We start from the raw sequence: 13404 nt of genomic DNA on the forward strand, positions 1-13404 counted from the left end.
TCTCAAAGGCAGTGTAAAATTTGTGTTGCAAATCTTCATCCTGATCTAATTAGCTTAGCAATATATGGAAGTCGATAAAACTGATAATCAATGATAGGCATTCAGCCACTTATATCTCTTACTTTGTCTTAAATCGTTAAAATATATCGAGATTCTGCATTAGTTTCCAACAAAAAAAGAAATTCAAGAAGAGATTCCTGAATTATGTTTCAAAATGACGAATGCGTCAAATGAATACTTATACTTTGATAGTTATCGAGGAAAACCCGTCTGTGACTTCCGGAAAACACAAAAAGAAACTAAAATTCAATGTTTCCATATCTAAATTTGACATTTCAAGAATTGTAATGAATTATTCGTAATGGAAAATTATATTGGTTTAAGGATTTCTCAACAATCCCTACGAAAAAATTAATAATAATTCTTGAAATCTCAAATTTAGTTATGAAAATATCGAATTTTAGTTTCTTTCTGTGTTTTCCGGAAGTCACAGTACTCCACACAGTAAGGAAATGTGGTTTTTCCTCATTTAAGGTTCTTCCTCGATAACTCTTAAAGTATTCATTTTCGGTATAGGGTTTGTTTAAGTAACCCCCACTGTTTTTATACGTAAAATCGACTGAAATAATAAAAAATATAGGTTCGAATTTAAAATCTTGACTTTGGAAGAATTTGAGTTGTGCAAGCTCATGATCTTCTGATAAACACCCTGTACATTTTCGGTCCATACCGCAAACAGTCTCATAATAATACGTATTTGCAGAATCGAAAAAGATAAAGGTTTTTTCGAAAAAAGCTTTTTCTGCCGATGAATACAAGAAAATGAGATCTTCATCGCCTCCATTTTTTTCATAAGAATCCCATTAACTCAAGAACCGTTTATTTTTTACCCAAGGTATGACATATTGCCGAAATTGTCATCAAAAAAGCTATCAAATGATGCATTGATATATTGGAAGTGCGATTTGAAATAAGGAAGTAGTAGTCTGTTTCCGGTATAACCGGAAGTTGTAGAGATCTGAAAATATTTCAGGGAGAAAGATCATTGTCTCAAACCCCAATATGCAAATTTTCAGCCCAAAATTATGAATAGTTTTCCATAAACGTCTAATAGGCCATCCCGGTGAATCACCCTGTATAGACGAAACGTTGGCTTAGTCCAAATTGGTCGTCTGATTCCAATGGTCCTAACACTGCAATTCGAACTTAAAAATAGTATATTCTGAAACAAGTTGCAGAATGGGCTCCTATTCCAACAATAATGCGAAAGTTTGAGTGTTGGAATTGCTTTCTGCAACGAGTATTAGACTATATATTTCTCTATTTCAGTCAAGTTTTGTGAAAATTTTGTCAAAATTCAATGAAAAATTCAGATTATACATCCCAGTGAATTTTGTATTGTATCTTGGCAGTGACTGTTATGAAAATTGACAGATTACGGAATTTGAATTTGAATCGTATGTTTCGAATTTTGAAATAATTTATAGTTACACATTAAATTCGTGAATTATTTCTGCCGAAATCGATTTAACATTAACAAAATAAAGAGAAATTGTTAATAATGTCGCAAATAATTTCTCCTAATCCAAATTATATCATATTGACAATACGCTCTATTAGTGTGACGTCACACACCGCCATTTTTGGTTCTCCTGTCAGTGTTCGGAATCCAAACAAATGAATTGTCATTCAAATTAGTACGTTGTCTATGAAGAAATTGGATTATTTTCATAAATAAGAGTATTTGAGGTACGATTTCAGTATTAATTGCTAGACAGAAGGAACGAGGTTGATACCAGTAAGTTTGAATCCTGTATCATTCCCCAGATTTTGTAAAAAGCCGTGTTTATTAGTTGAACTTCAAGTGCGAACTTACTGGCATTAATCTCGTGCCTTCTGTCTATCAATTAATAGTAAAATCGTTCCTTAAATAATCGTATTTATCAAAATAAGCCAATTTCTTCAACGACAACGTACTAATTTGAATGACAATTTGTTTGTTTGGATTCTGAACACTGACAGGAGAACCAAAAATGGCGGTGTGTGGCGTCATTACTAATGGTGGATTTATGCACCAGTCCTAAGAACTGAGACTAAACCTAAGAACTAAGAATTGAACGCTAACAAATCAATGAGGGCGTTTATGCACGTTTCCTAAGAACAGTGCTGCCAACCCACTGAGCTCAAATAAAGGTAGATAGAGGTTCGAAATTTAGGTAGATGTTGCCAAATTTAGGTAGATTATTTTTTCCTTTTTTTAGGAGTTTTGAAAGAACTGAGTCCATAGAATTATACTTTATTACTGATAAATATTGATGAATTAATAAAAAATATAAGAATTTACATAATAAAAAAAATTTGAAAAACAAAGAAATATATTTATGTAATAATTTAAAATTTGAATATATATAAAAAAATGATAACTTTTCGCAATCACTCTTATTGGTCTGGTTGCTTTTCTTCGGTAATGGACCACGACTTGTTTCTTCGCCTCCACTATCACTGGCACTCATATTTTCGATAAATTCAGCAAAAAACTTACCTATACAAAACAACACCTTTTCTGTTTCGTCAAAATCGCAATATCCCGATTCAGCAATTCTACTAAAACAGCCTGCTTTAAAGAAAGTTGTTTTCTTTACTACTTGAACACGAAAGAATAAATAGTCTTTCAAATATTTCATTTCAACAGATGTGGATAATTTGCAAGAAAACGCTTTTTGTCCAAAAACTTTTATTATTTTAACACCCAAAAGGGTCTTTTATTGCTTCCCGACGGCAGCCTTCGATGCATTCAGACGGTCTCATCTCATTCCTTTCGACGATCTTACTTTATTCTGTTTTTTTTTTAAGCATAAGGATCGATTCAATTAATCTACGAGCAATACGAACCTATCTATTATTCCTACGTACATGCCACCATATTTACTATCGCTATTTTTCTATCAAGCAAGTGCGTATTGAGGCGCAGCCATCGTTTAGTTTCTTACCCATTTCGGTCCTTTCTTTGCATTTGAATGTTTCTGAAACTCCGCCGCTGATCTCCGGAGAACTTTTTATCCAATGGCGTGCGTAAAAATTATGATGTGAGAGCGTTAATAAGGAATAGATTTTTTTCATAGTCACGTTACTGGTAAAACGGTTTGTCGTTGATCTAAAACCGTAAAGTTCGCGCGGAGCTGAATTAAGGTAGATCGAGCTCAAAAAAGGTAGATAGGTAGATTAGTTCGATTTTAGGTAGATCTACCTAAATTTAGGTAGGGTTGGCAGCACTGCCTAAGAACTAACAACCAACACTAGCAGGCCAACTATTGACTAAGAACTAAGGGATCAGGTAAAATATAGAAGTACACGTGCGCCGCATAGAATTTCAATATTAACGAGTACCAGTTTCTATCATTTTATGTTCTTTATTCGTGTTTATCGATGAAAAGTATTAGGAGTATTTGAAAAAATTTAATTTAATTTTTTCACAATAAATATCAACGTCAAACATCAAAGTATAGAACAAATAGAAAGTAGTTCGAGCACTTGCGCATGCCTTAACTAAGAACTAACAAGAGAGAGCATAAACGCCACTGAATTCTTAGGTTTAGTTCTTAGTTCATAGTTCTTAGTCCTTAGATAGTTCTTAGGTACGATGCATAAATCCACCATTATAGAGCGTATTGATGTGTATTGAATTTTGTCAATTTGGAAGTCAGTATAGACAACCACAAAACGAAAAATATAACTGACAACAATGCTGTAGAGCTGTAATGTACTCATATAAGAAATAGAGAAAAAAAATTCTCTTCAATCTGCACACTTCAGATTTATCCATCTAGGAATATCTGCCTCATCCAGCAGCAGCGCCATCAAGATCCCGCGGGAATAAACCTCTGATGCAAATATCCGCACCTTAATTACATAAATTCCACAAACTGGCCGCTATTTTACCTGGCTGAGGCCAACGGATGCGTGAAACCGTGATTCGAATACGAAATTGAGGCGGTGGTATATCAAAAATGAATATTACATGCATCTCTCTTAATTCGATGAGGATAACCGAAAAGCCAGTGCCGTCTCGCCGAAGTCGGAATAAATTTCCATCGCCGCGTGGAAATGAATTTTCATCGTTTGGAGAGGCCGCCGGAAGCACTGGCGAATTTGCATTCGTGGGAAACGCGCGGATGATGGAACTGCGAAATGGGAATTTCGCATCGCGAGCGATTCCCTGTTTTGATATCGGGATTGTCGTTTTATTTGAGTAATTAATACGACGTTGCTTATTTGCTTCGTGATGGATTCGTTATTATAAGTAAGATTTCTATGGTTCGAATTGGTTTTGTGAGTGTTCTTCTTCTTAAAACATGTTTTTATTATTACTTAGTTTTACTAGCAATTAAATTGGAATGACAATTTAATAATTACATTGTGTAACTGCAGTTTCGAACTTATGGTGGGTTTATGCACTATTCCTAAGAACTAAGGACTAAGAACTAATGGTGGGTTAATGCACCAGTCCTAAGAACTAAAAACTACGAACTAAGAACTAATAGTGGTTTAATGCACCAGTCCTAAGAACTACGAACTAAGAACTAATAGTGGTTTAATGCACCAGTCCTAAGAACTAAGGACTACGAACTAATAACTAATGGTGGGTTAATGCACCAGTCCTAAGAACTGAGGACTAAGAACTAATGGTGGGTTAATGCACCAGTCCTAAGAACTAAAAACTACGAACTAAGAACTAATAGTGGTTTAATGCACCAGTCCTAAGAACTAAGGACTACGAACTAAGAACTAATGGTGGGTTAATGCACCAGTCCTAAGAACTGAGGACTAAGAACTAATGGTGGGTTAATGCACCAGTCCTAAGAACTAAGGACTACGAACTAAGAACTAATAGTGGTTTAATGCACCAGTCCTAAGAACTAAGGACTACGAACTAAGAACTAATGGTGGGTTAATGCACCAGTCCTAAGAACTGAGGACTAAGAACTAATGGTGGGTTAATGCACCAGTCCTAAGAACTAAAAACTACGAACTAAGAACTAATAGTGGTTTAATGCACCAGTCCTAAGAACTAAGGACTAAGAACTACGAACTGAGAACTAATGGTGGGTTAATGCACCAGTCCTAAGAACTAAGGACTAAGAACTACGAACTAAGAACTAATGGTGGGTTAATGCACCAGTCCTAAGAACTAAGGACTAAGAACTACGAACTAAGAACTAATAGTGGGTTAAGGCACCAGTCCTAAGAACTACGAACTAAAACTAATGGTGGGTTAATGCACCAGTCCTAAGAACTAAGGACTAAGAACTACGAACTAAGAACTAATGGTGGTTTAATGCACCAGTCCTAAGAACTAAGGACTACGAACTAAGAACTAATGGTGGGTTAATGCACCAGTCCTAAGAACTGAGGACTAAGAACTAATGGTGGGTTAATGCACCAGTCCTAAGAACTAAAAACTACGAACTAAGAACTAATAGTGGTTTAATGCACCAGTCCTAAGAACTAAGGACTAAAAACTAAGGACTAAGAACTAAGGACTAAGAACTACGAACTGAGAACTAATGGTGGGTTAATGCACCAGTCCTAAGAACTAAGGACTAAGAACTACGAACTAAGAACTAATGGTGGTTTAATGCACCAGTCCTAAGAACTAAGGACTACGAACTAAGAACTAATGGTGGGTTAATGCACCAGTCCTAAGAACTGAGGACTAAGAACTAATGGTGGGTTAATGCACCAGTCCTAAGAACTAAAAACTACGAACTAAGAACTAATAGTGGTTTAATGCACCAGTCCTAAGAACTAAGGACTAAAAACTAAGGACTAAGAACTAAGGACTAAGAACTACGAACTGAGAACTAATGGTGGGTTAATGCACCTGTCCTAAGAACTAAGAACTACGAACTAAGAACTAATGGTGGGTTAATGCACCAGTCCTAAGAACTAAGGACTAAGAACTACGAACTAAGAACTAATAGTGGGTTAAGGCACCAGTCCTAAGAACTACGAACTAAAACTAATGGTGGGTTAATGCACCAGTCCTAAGAACTAAGGACTAAGAACTAAGGACTAAGAACTGAGAACTAATGCTGCGTTAATACACCAGTCCTAAGAACTAAGGACTAAGAACTACGAACTAAGAACTAATAGTGGGTTAATGCACCAGTCCTAAGAACTAAGGACTAAGAACTACGAACTAAGAACTAATAGTGGGTTAATGCATCAGTCCTAAGAACTAAGGACTACGAACTAAAACTAATGGTGGGTTAATGCACCAGTCCTAAGAACTAAGGATTAAGAACTAAGGACTAAGAACTACGAACTGAGAACTAATGGTGGGTTAATGCACCAATCCTAAGAACTAAGGACTAAGAACTACGAACTAAGAACTAATAGTGGGTTAATGCACCAGTCCTAAGAACTAAGGAATACGAACTAAAACTAATGGTGGGTTAATGCACCAGTCCTAAGAACTAAGGACTAAGAACTAAGGACTAAGAACTAAGGACTAAGAACTAAGGACTAAGAACAACGAACTGAGAACTAATGGTGGATTAATGCACCAGTCCTAATAACTAAGGACTAAGAACTACGAACTAAGAACTAATAGTGGGTTAATGCACCAGTCCTAAGAACTAAGGACTACGAACTAAAACTAATGGTGGGTTAATGCACCAGTCCTAAGAACTAAGGACTAAGAACTACGAACTAAGAACTAATAGTGGGTTAATGCACCAGCCCTAAGAACTAAGGACTACGAACTAAAACTAATGGTGGGTTAATGCACCAGTCCTAAGAACTAAGGACTAAGAACAACGAACTGAGAACTAATGGTGGGTTAATGCACCAGTCCTAATAACTAAGGACTAAGAACTACGAACTAAGAACTAATAGTGGGTTAATGCACCAGTCCTAAGAACTAAGGACTACGAACTAAAACTAATGGTGGGTTAATGCACCTGTTCTAAGAACTAAGAACTACGAACTAAGAACTAATGGTGGGTTAATGCACCAGTCCTAAGAACTAAGGACTAAGAACTACGAACTAAGAATTAATAGTGGGTTAATGCACCAGTCCTAAGAACTATGGACTACGAACTAAAACTAATGGTGGGTTAATGCACCAGTCCTAAGAACTAAGGACTAAGAACTAAGGACTAAGAACTACGAACTGAGAACTAATGGTGGGTTAATGCACCAGTCCTAAGAACTAAGGACTAAGAACTACGAACTAAGTACTAATTGTGGGTTAATGCACCAGTCCTAAGAACTAAGGACTACGAACTAAAACTAATCGTGGGTTAATGCACCAGTCCTAAGAACTAAGATCTAAGAACTAATGGTGGGTTAATGCACCAGTCCTAAGAACTAAGGACTAAGAACTAAGAACTACGAACTAAGAACTACGAACTAAGAACTAATGGTGGGTTAATGCACCTGTCCTAAGAACTAAGAACTACGAACTAAGAACTAATGGTGGGTTAATGCACCTGTCCTAAGAACTAAGAACTGCGAACTAAGAACTAATGGTGGGTTATTGCACCAGTCCTAAGAACTAAGGACTAAGAACTAATGGTGGGTTAATGCACCAGTCCTAAGAACTAAGATCTAAGAACTAATGGTGGGTTAATGCACCAGTCCTAAGAACTAAGGACTAGGAACTACGAACTAAGAACTAATAGTGGGTTAATGCATCAGTCCTAAGAACTAAGGACTAAGAACCACGAACTAATGGTGGGTTAAAGCACTATCCCTAAGAACTAAGTACTAATGGTGGGTGTATGCACCGTTCCTAAGAACTAAGGACTAAAAACTACGAACTAAGAACTAAACCTAAGAATTCAGTGGCGTTTATGCATCAATATCAATGTCAAACATCAAAGTATAGAACAAATAGAAAATAGTTCGAGCACGTGCGCATGCCTCAACTAAGAACTAACAAGAGAGTGCATAAACGCTACTGAATTGAATTCTTAGGTTCAGTTCTTAGTTCGTAGTTTTCATTCCTTATTTTTAGGAACGGTGCGGTGCATACACCCACTATTAGTCCTTAGTTCTTAGGAATGGTGCATAAACCCACCATTAGTTGAAAGTTGGTCAACTTTCTAGTGCTAGTGTTAGTTCTTAGTTCTTAGGTAAAGTGCATAAACGCCATCATTGATTTGTTAGCGTTCAGTTCTTAGTTCTAAGGTTTAGTCTTAGTTCTTAGGACTGGTGCATTAACCCACCATTAGTTCTTAGTTCGTAGTTCTTAGTCTTTAGTTCTTGGGAATGGTTCGAAATAAGTTCGAAACTGCAGTTACACAATGTAATCCTTAAATTGTTATTCCAATTTAATTGGTAGTAAAACTTAGAAATAATAAAATCTTGTCCAGCGATGGACAATACTTTGAATCATAAATGTATAACCAGTTTTTTACAATAAAGCCTCGAGTTTCGGAAAGAAAACGACGAAAGCATAATTGTGCGCCTATGTAAATGTATTAAAAAATACGTATTATGTAATTGTGGAGATTTTCTTCATATTTTCAATATTAATTTGTCAGGTTCCACTAGTAACCAAATAGATAGAGTATGGAACGAGGAATTTACAACCAAACAAAATTTGAATATATTCTTAAATTGTGCTTGATACCAATAGTTTGATCAGCTAATTTAATTTGAGAACATTTTGTTGTTATAACTTGATCACTCGAAAATTAATTCTAAATTTCAACAGATGACAGCTTCAACGTATCCAGGGATGGCTCAGTCATTTTCCATGTCGCATGGCTCAAACATGACAACAGTAGCAGGAATGAGACAAGATGCAATGAGTAAGTAATTTTTTTGTAATCAGGCCGATAAGCATTTTCTGTGGTAACGGAAATCTTCGAGAGCACTTCCACATTAGTTGAATGATGAGGATTCTTGAATAAATCACAATAAAGAATCAGCCAAACTATTTTTTTTTCATATTCTCACCGCAGTTTATAGGAATATCGATTTTTCAGAATTTAATTCTTTGATTTTTTGCCTTCACTACTCAAGGATCATATTTTCGAGTTGAGGATAGTAAAACAACTGATTTTTCGTATCAAATTTCATGTGAATATCTTTCACATCTTCTGAAAAACCTAGAAATTAAAATTTAACAGTGGGCTGATGGACTTTTCATTCGAGTTTTGAAAAGTTAATAAATATTAAAAACGTAAATTGCGTGAATTTCAGTGGACTTAAAATAATTTCTCTTTGAGTTGTTTTCTTATTGGAAATAACAGACAAATTAAAGTTTTTTTGATAATAATATGGACTAAGTTCGACTCCCACCATCATTTCTAATAGCAATTGAAAGCTAAACTGCTAAGTCTGGATTCTGGATTCATTACAGTTATTGATCAAATATGTGTTTCTTGCCCCATTTGTAAGAAACAATAAAATCCTGAACTTCAGCCGGCTTTTCAATTTATCTATTTCCGGTTCTGTTTTGTCTGAATGTGTTTCAAATTCAGCCAGGTTTCTGATTCGCCCTTGGGTATTTATTTTAAGAAGGTATCGATCCAGCGAAATTCTAACCGCGAAGTCCATCTTACATCGGAAATGGAACTTCTTGGAGGCGTCTCCACTAATCCTAGATCTGTCTACCGGAAGCATCTTTCATTTCCGGTTTCCCCGCATTTTTCTCGGTCTTTTTTACGGGTGGGATATATCGCAAAAAACGAGAAAAGCACTTAGGGAGAGACGGGAGCTTTTGGAGCTTGTATAGTGCTCGATCGGTCGATAACTCTTGGAACTTTTGGGCTAGGAGAATTCAAATTTTGACGAAATTGACAGGGATAACAGGCCAATTGAAAAGTCCCCGGTCTACCATAGTAAAACACATTTTTTTTGGCAAAATTCGATTTTTTTATTCAACATAGTTGCCTTCGAGGGCGATACAGCGATTATAGGGATCTTCCAACTTTTCGATACCATTTTTGTAGTACGATTTGTCTTTCGCTTCAAAATAGGACTCAGTTTCGGCTAATACTTCTTCATTGGCGCTGAATTTCTTTCCAGCGAGCATTTTTTTGAGGTCTGAGAACAGGAAAAAGTCGCTGGGGGGCAGATCTGGCGAATACGGTGGATGCAAAAGCAATGCGAAGCACAATTTATGCAATTTTGCCATTGTTTTCATTGATTTGTGACACGGCGCATTGTCTTGAGGAAACAGCACCTTTTATTTCTTCAAATGGGGCCGTTTTTTAACGATTTCATCCTTTAAACGAACCAATTACGCTATATAATAATCGCTGTTGATGGTCTGGCCCTTTTGGAGGTAATCAATGAATATTATACCTTGTACATCCCAGAATACTGATGCCATAACCTTGCCAGCTGACTGTTGTGTTTTCCCTCGCTTTGGATTCGGTTCATCGTGTGCAGTCCACTCAGCTGACTGTCGATTGGACTCCGGAGTGAAATGATGGAGCCATGTTTCATCCATAGTCTCATATCGACGCAAACATTCAGGTTTATTGCACTTAAAGAGCTTCAAACACTGGTCAGAATCATTAACACGATGTTGCTTTTGATCGATGATGGGTACCGCGCGAGCGGTACCCATCATTTTGCGCACAGCTTTCTCATGCACAAATATTCGTGAATGATATGATTCACACGTTCAGATGATATCTTCACAATGTCTGCTATCTCGATCAACTTCACTTTATGTTAATTCAAAATTATTATGTGAACTTTTTTGATTTTTTCGTCGGTGACGGGGACGTTTCAATTGGCCTAATTTTATGACGAGATCTTCATAAATTTCAGAAATAAAAATGACGGTGTAGCTTTCATAGTTTTCTAAGTCTAGAATTTTCAATATTATTTTCAATTTCAGGTATGAGTGCCGAAGATGACTGGTATAACAAAAGTCTGTCAGCCCTGAGGATGAACTCCTCCCATCATCCAAATCTGGCTGCACCCATGCTGCAATACCAAACGTAATGATGAACCATTTCGGAAAGTACTTTCAAATATTATAGTATATCGGGCAATATTACTCATCATATTGTACAAGATGTTAAAGAATTTTCGTTTCTCCAAAATTAATCACAGATCTCCGAGAAGAAATCTACCCAAAAATGTGTTTTTTGGAAGAGAGAAACTTATTTATTTATTATTATCATTTAATCACACGAATATGTAGAAATATAAATGCAAAATTAATTCTTTGATACATATTTTTTATTATTTTAATGGAATTTTGTTTCAAAGATGAAAGAATGTTAAGAAACGAAACGAACTTAACTAGGACCTAGATTCCCGAAGGATATGTGAAAAAATATATAAATTTCTGCAAAAAAAGCGCCTTTGTGGCACTGCAGTCTTAACATAGCCTTTCAACGCAAAAAAAAGATCATCTTCATGAACCGGAATGATTTTGTCTCTTGTAAAATACGAACGTATATCAATGTTTTAATATAAGGAAAAATTCGGAAGAAGCCTTGAAAATACCGAATTATCAAAAATTGATGAGGGTATTCACGATTTCTACAGATTTTGAGAAATGAGTGGACAAGAATAACACAAAGTTTTGTAAGATGCCGAAAATTGTGATTTTGGAATTTTCAAGGAAATACTTTCGTTTTATATATGTATATGTGCTCCTCATTCTAAGATTTCGATACTGTGAATGTCTAGAAGAATATCGTTGAATTTTTGATAAGAATACCTACCACTATGAGATACCTTATGTAAAATAATTTCCGGTAATTTATAGTTTGTTAAGTGTTATATTCGACTTGTATGTATTTTGTGTATGTTCCTTCTTTCGATTAGATAGGTTATATTCATGTAAAATTGTAAATACTATGACATTAAAACGATTAATAAAAAATTGTGAATAAGATATTCTCTTTTATTTACATGCAGTTAGACAGTTTGTTTTTTTACCGAAAATTGCTAAATTAGTTTAAATAGGTGTATGCTTTCAGTCCCAATACAGAAGTGATGATCGCACCTCAATTATGTCAGTTCTTTAAATTTGAAAAATTCAATTTTAAAGAATTCGCCTGTAAGCCGTCTATACCCAATTTACTGAACTTATTATTGGCAGGACCAACCATAAGTAGGTTCCTGTAATGTATACATCTGCATCAACACTTGCTTTGAGCTATTTCACCTAGATGTCGCCATATCGCCAAATCCTAGTAATTTACAGTGAATGTGCTATATTTAAGCGCATCCGCCTACAAGACGTTTGTTTGGTATATTTAGTACAACTTTCCGAAAAAAGTTAACGATCAGATCAGATCAAAATTTTGATATTACCAAGAATATTCAATATTGAACACCTATCAGCCATTAGCTGTCTTCAGAAAGAACTGGGAGCTGTTATATATTGAGAATTTGCTGAAAAAAAATTGGCATCCGATCACTTTCAAAGTTTGATATCATGAAGAAATTTCCATGTTGAATATCTACCTGCAGTCGGTTTCTTCCTAACAACTCTCGAATCCGAGATATTGCGAATTTTTTAGAAAAATAGTGCTTTAAATGTGTAGACAAATTTTTCTGATCGGAATCGATGCCTAATTCGAAATCTACATCCTCGAAACCCTTCAAATATACCATAAAATGTTCAAAATTTGATCGGTCGATTTTCTCGAAAAAACCATAAAAAAAAAATTTTGGCATGAAAATTTGATAGAAGAAGCATTCGACCTCGGCGAACACAAATCTGCAATCGGATTGCCTCTAAAAGGTCTCAATTTCGAGATATTTCGAGTTTTGTGGAAAAATTTTCGAGCGAGCAGACTGCCCTCTGTTGTCTTAAATCTGAGGTTTGCAAAATGGGTTTACATGCCCCACAACTTCAGTTGTGTGTAAACTGAGCTTTTAAGGTTTAGAAAAATTTTTCTGATGAAAATAGATGCTTAATTCAGTATCTACGACCTCAAAACTTCCCAAAAATATTATAAAATGTTCGAATTCGATCGGTCGATTTTTTCGGAAAAACCAAGACTATAACCTTGGATATTTTTTTGCTAAAAAAAGTTTTTGATTCAGATCGACTTCAAAATTTGATATTATGAAGAATTTTCAATGCTGAATCCATATTTGCAATCAGTTCCTCCCTAGGTGCCCCCTAAATTAAATTATTTCGAATTATGTGCAAAAATTCGTAATGGGGTTTGGTCTGCCCTCTGGTGGTTCGAATCTGAAGCTCGCAAAATGAGCACACATGCCCCACAACTGAGACATTTCTGTGATTTTGAGGTGTAGAAAATTTTTTCTGGTGAAAATCGTTGCCTAATTCGGTTCTGCTACTTTGGAACTCTCTGAAAATTCGATTGGTTGATTTTTTCAGAAAAACCAAGATAAATTTCTAGAAAAATTTTTGAATGTTGAATATCTACCTGCAGTCGGTTTCTTCTT

The 13404-nt window shown here is 35.6% G+C and overlaps 1 protein-coding gene across 1 annotated transcript in view; it reads left to right on the forward strand.

Annotated features, from left to right (window-relative positions):
• LOC123684680 (homeobox protein unc-42) overlaps positions 1-11875 on the forward strand; it is a 54763-nt gene extending 42888 nt beyond the window's left edge. The window contains exons 6-7 of the mRNA XM_045624042.1: positions 8723-8819; positions 10865-11875. Of these exons, the coding sequence (XP_045479998.1) occupies positions 8723-8819; positions 10865-10971 (204 nt within the window). The 3' untranslated portion in view covers positions 10972-11875. The remainder of the gene's footprint in view (positions 1-8722; positions 8820-10864) is intronic.
• Positions 11876-13404: the final 1529 nt, after the last annotated feature.

Source organism: Harmonia axyridis, chromosome 7, assembly GCF_914767665.1.
Source record: "Harmonia axyridis chromosome 7, icHarAxyr1.1, whole genome shotgun sequence".
Lineage (NCBI taxonomy): Eukaryota > Metazoa > Arthropoda > Insecta > Coleoptera > Coccinellidae > Harmonia > Harmonia axyridis.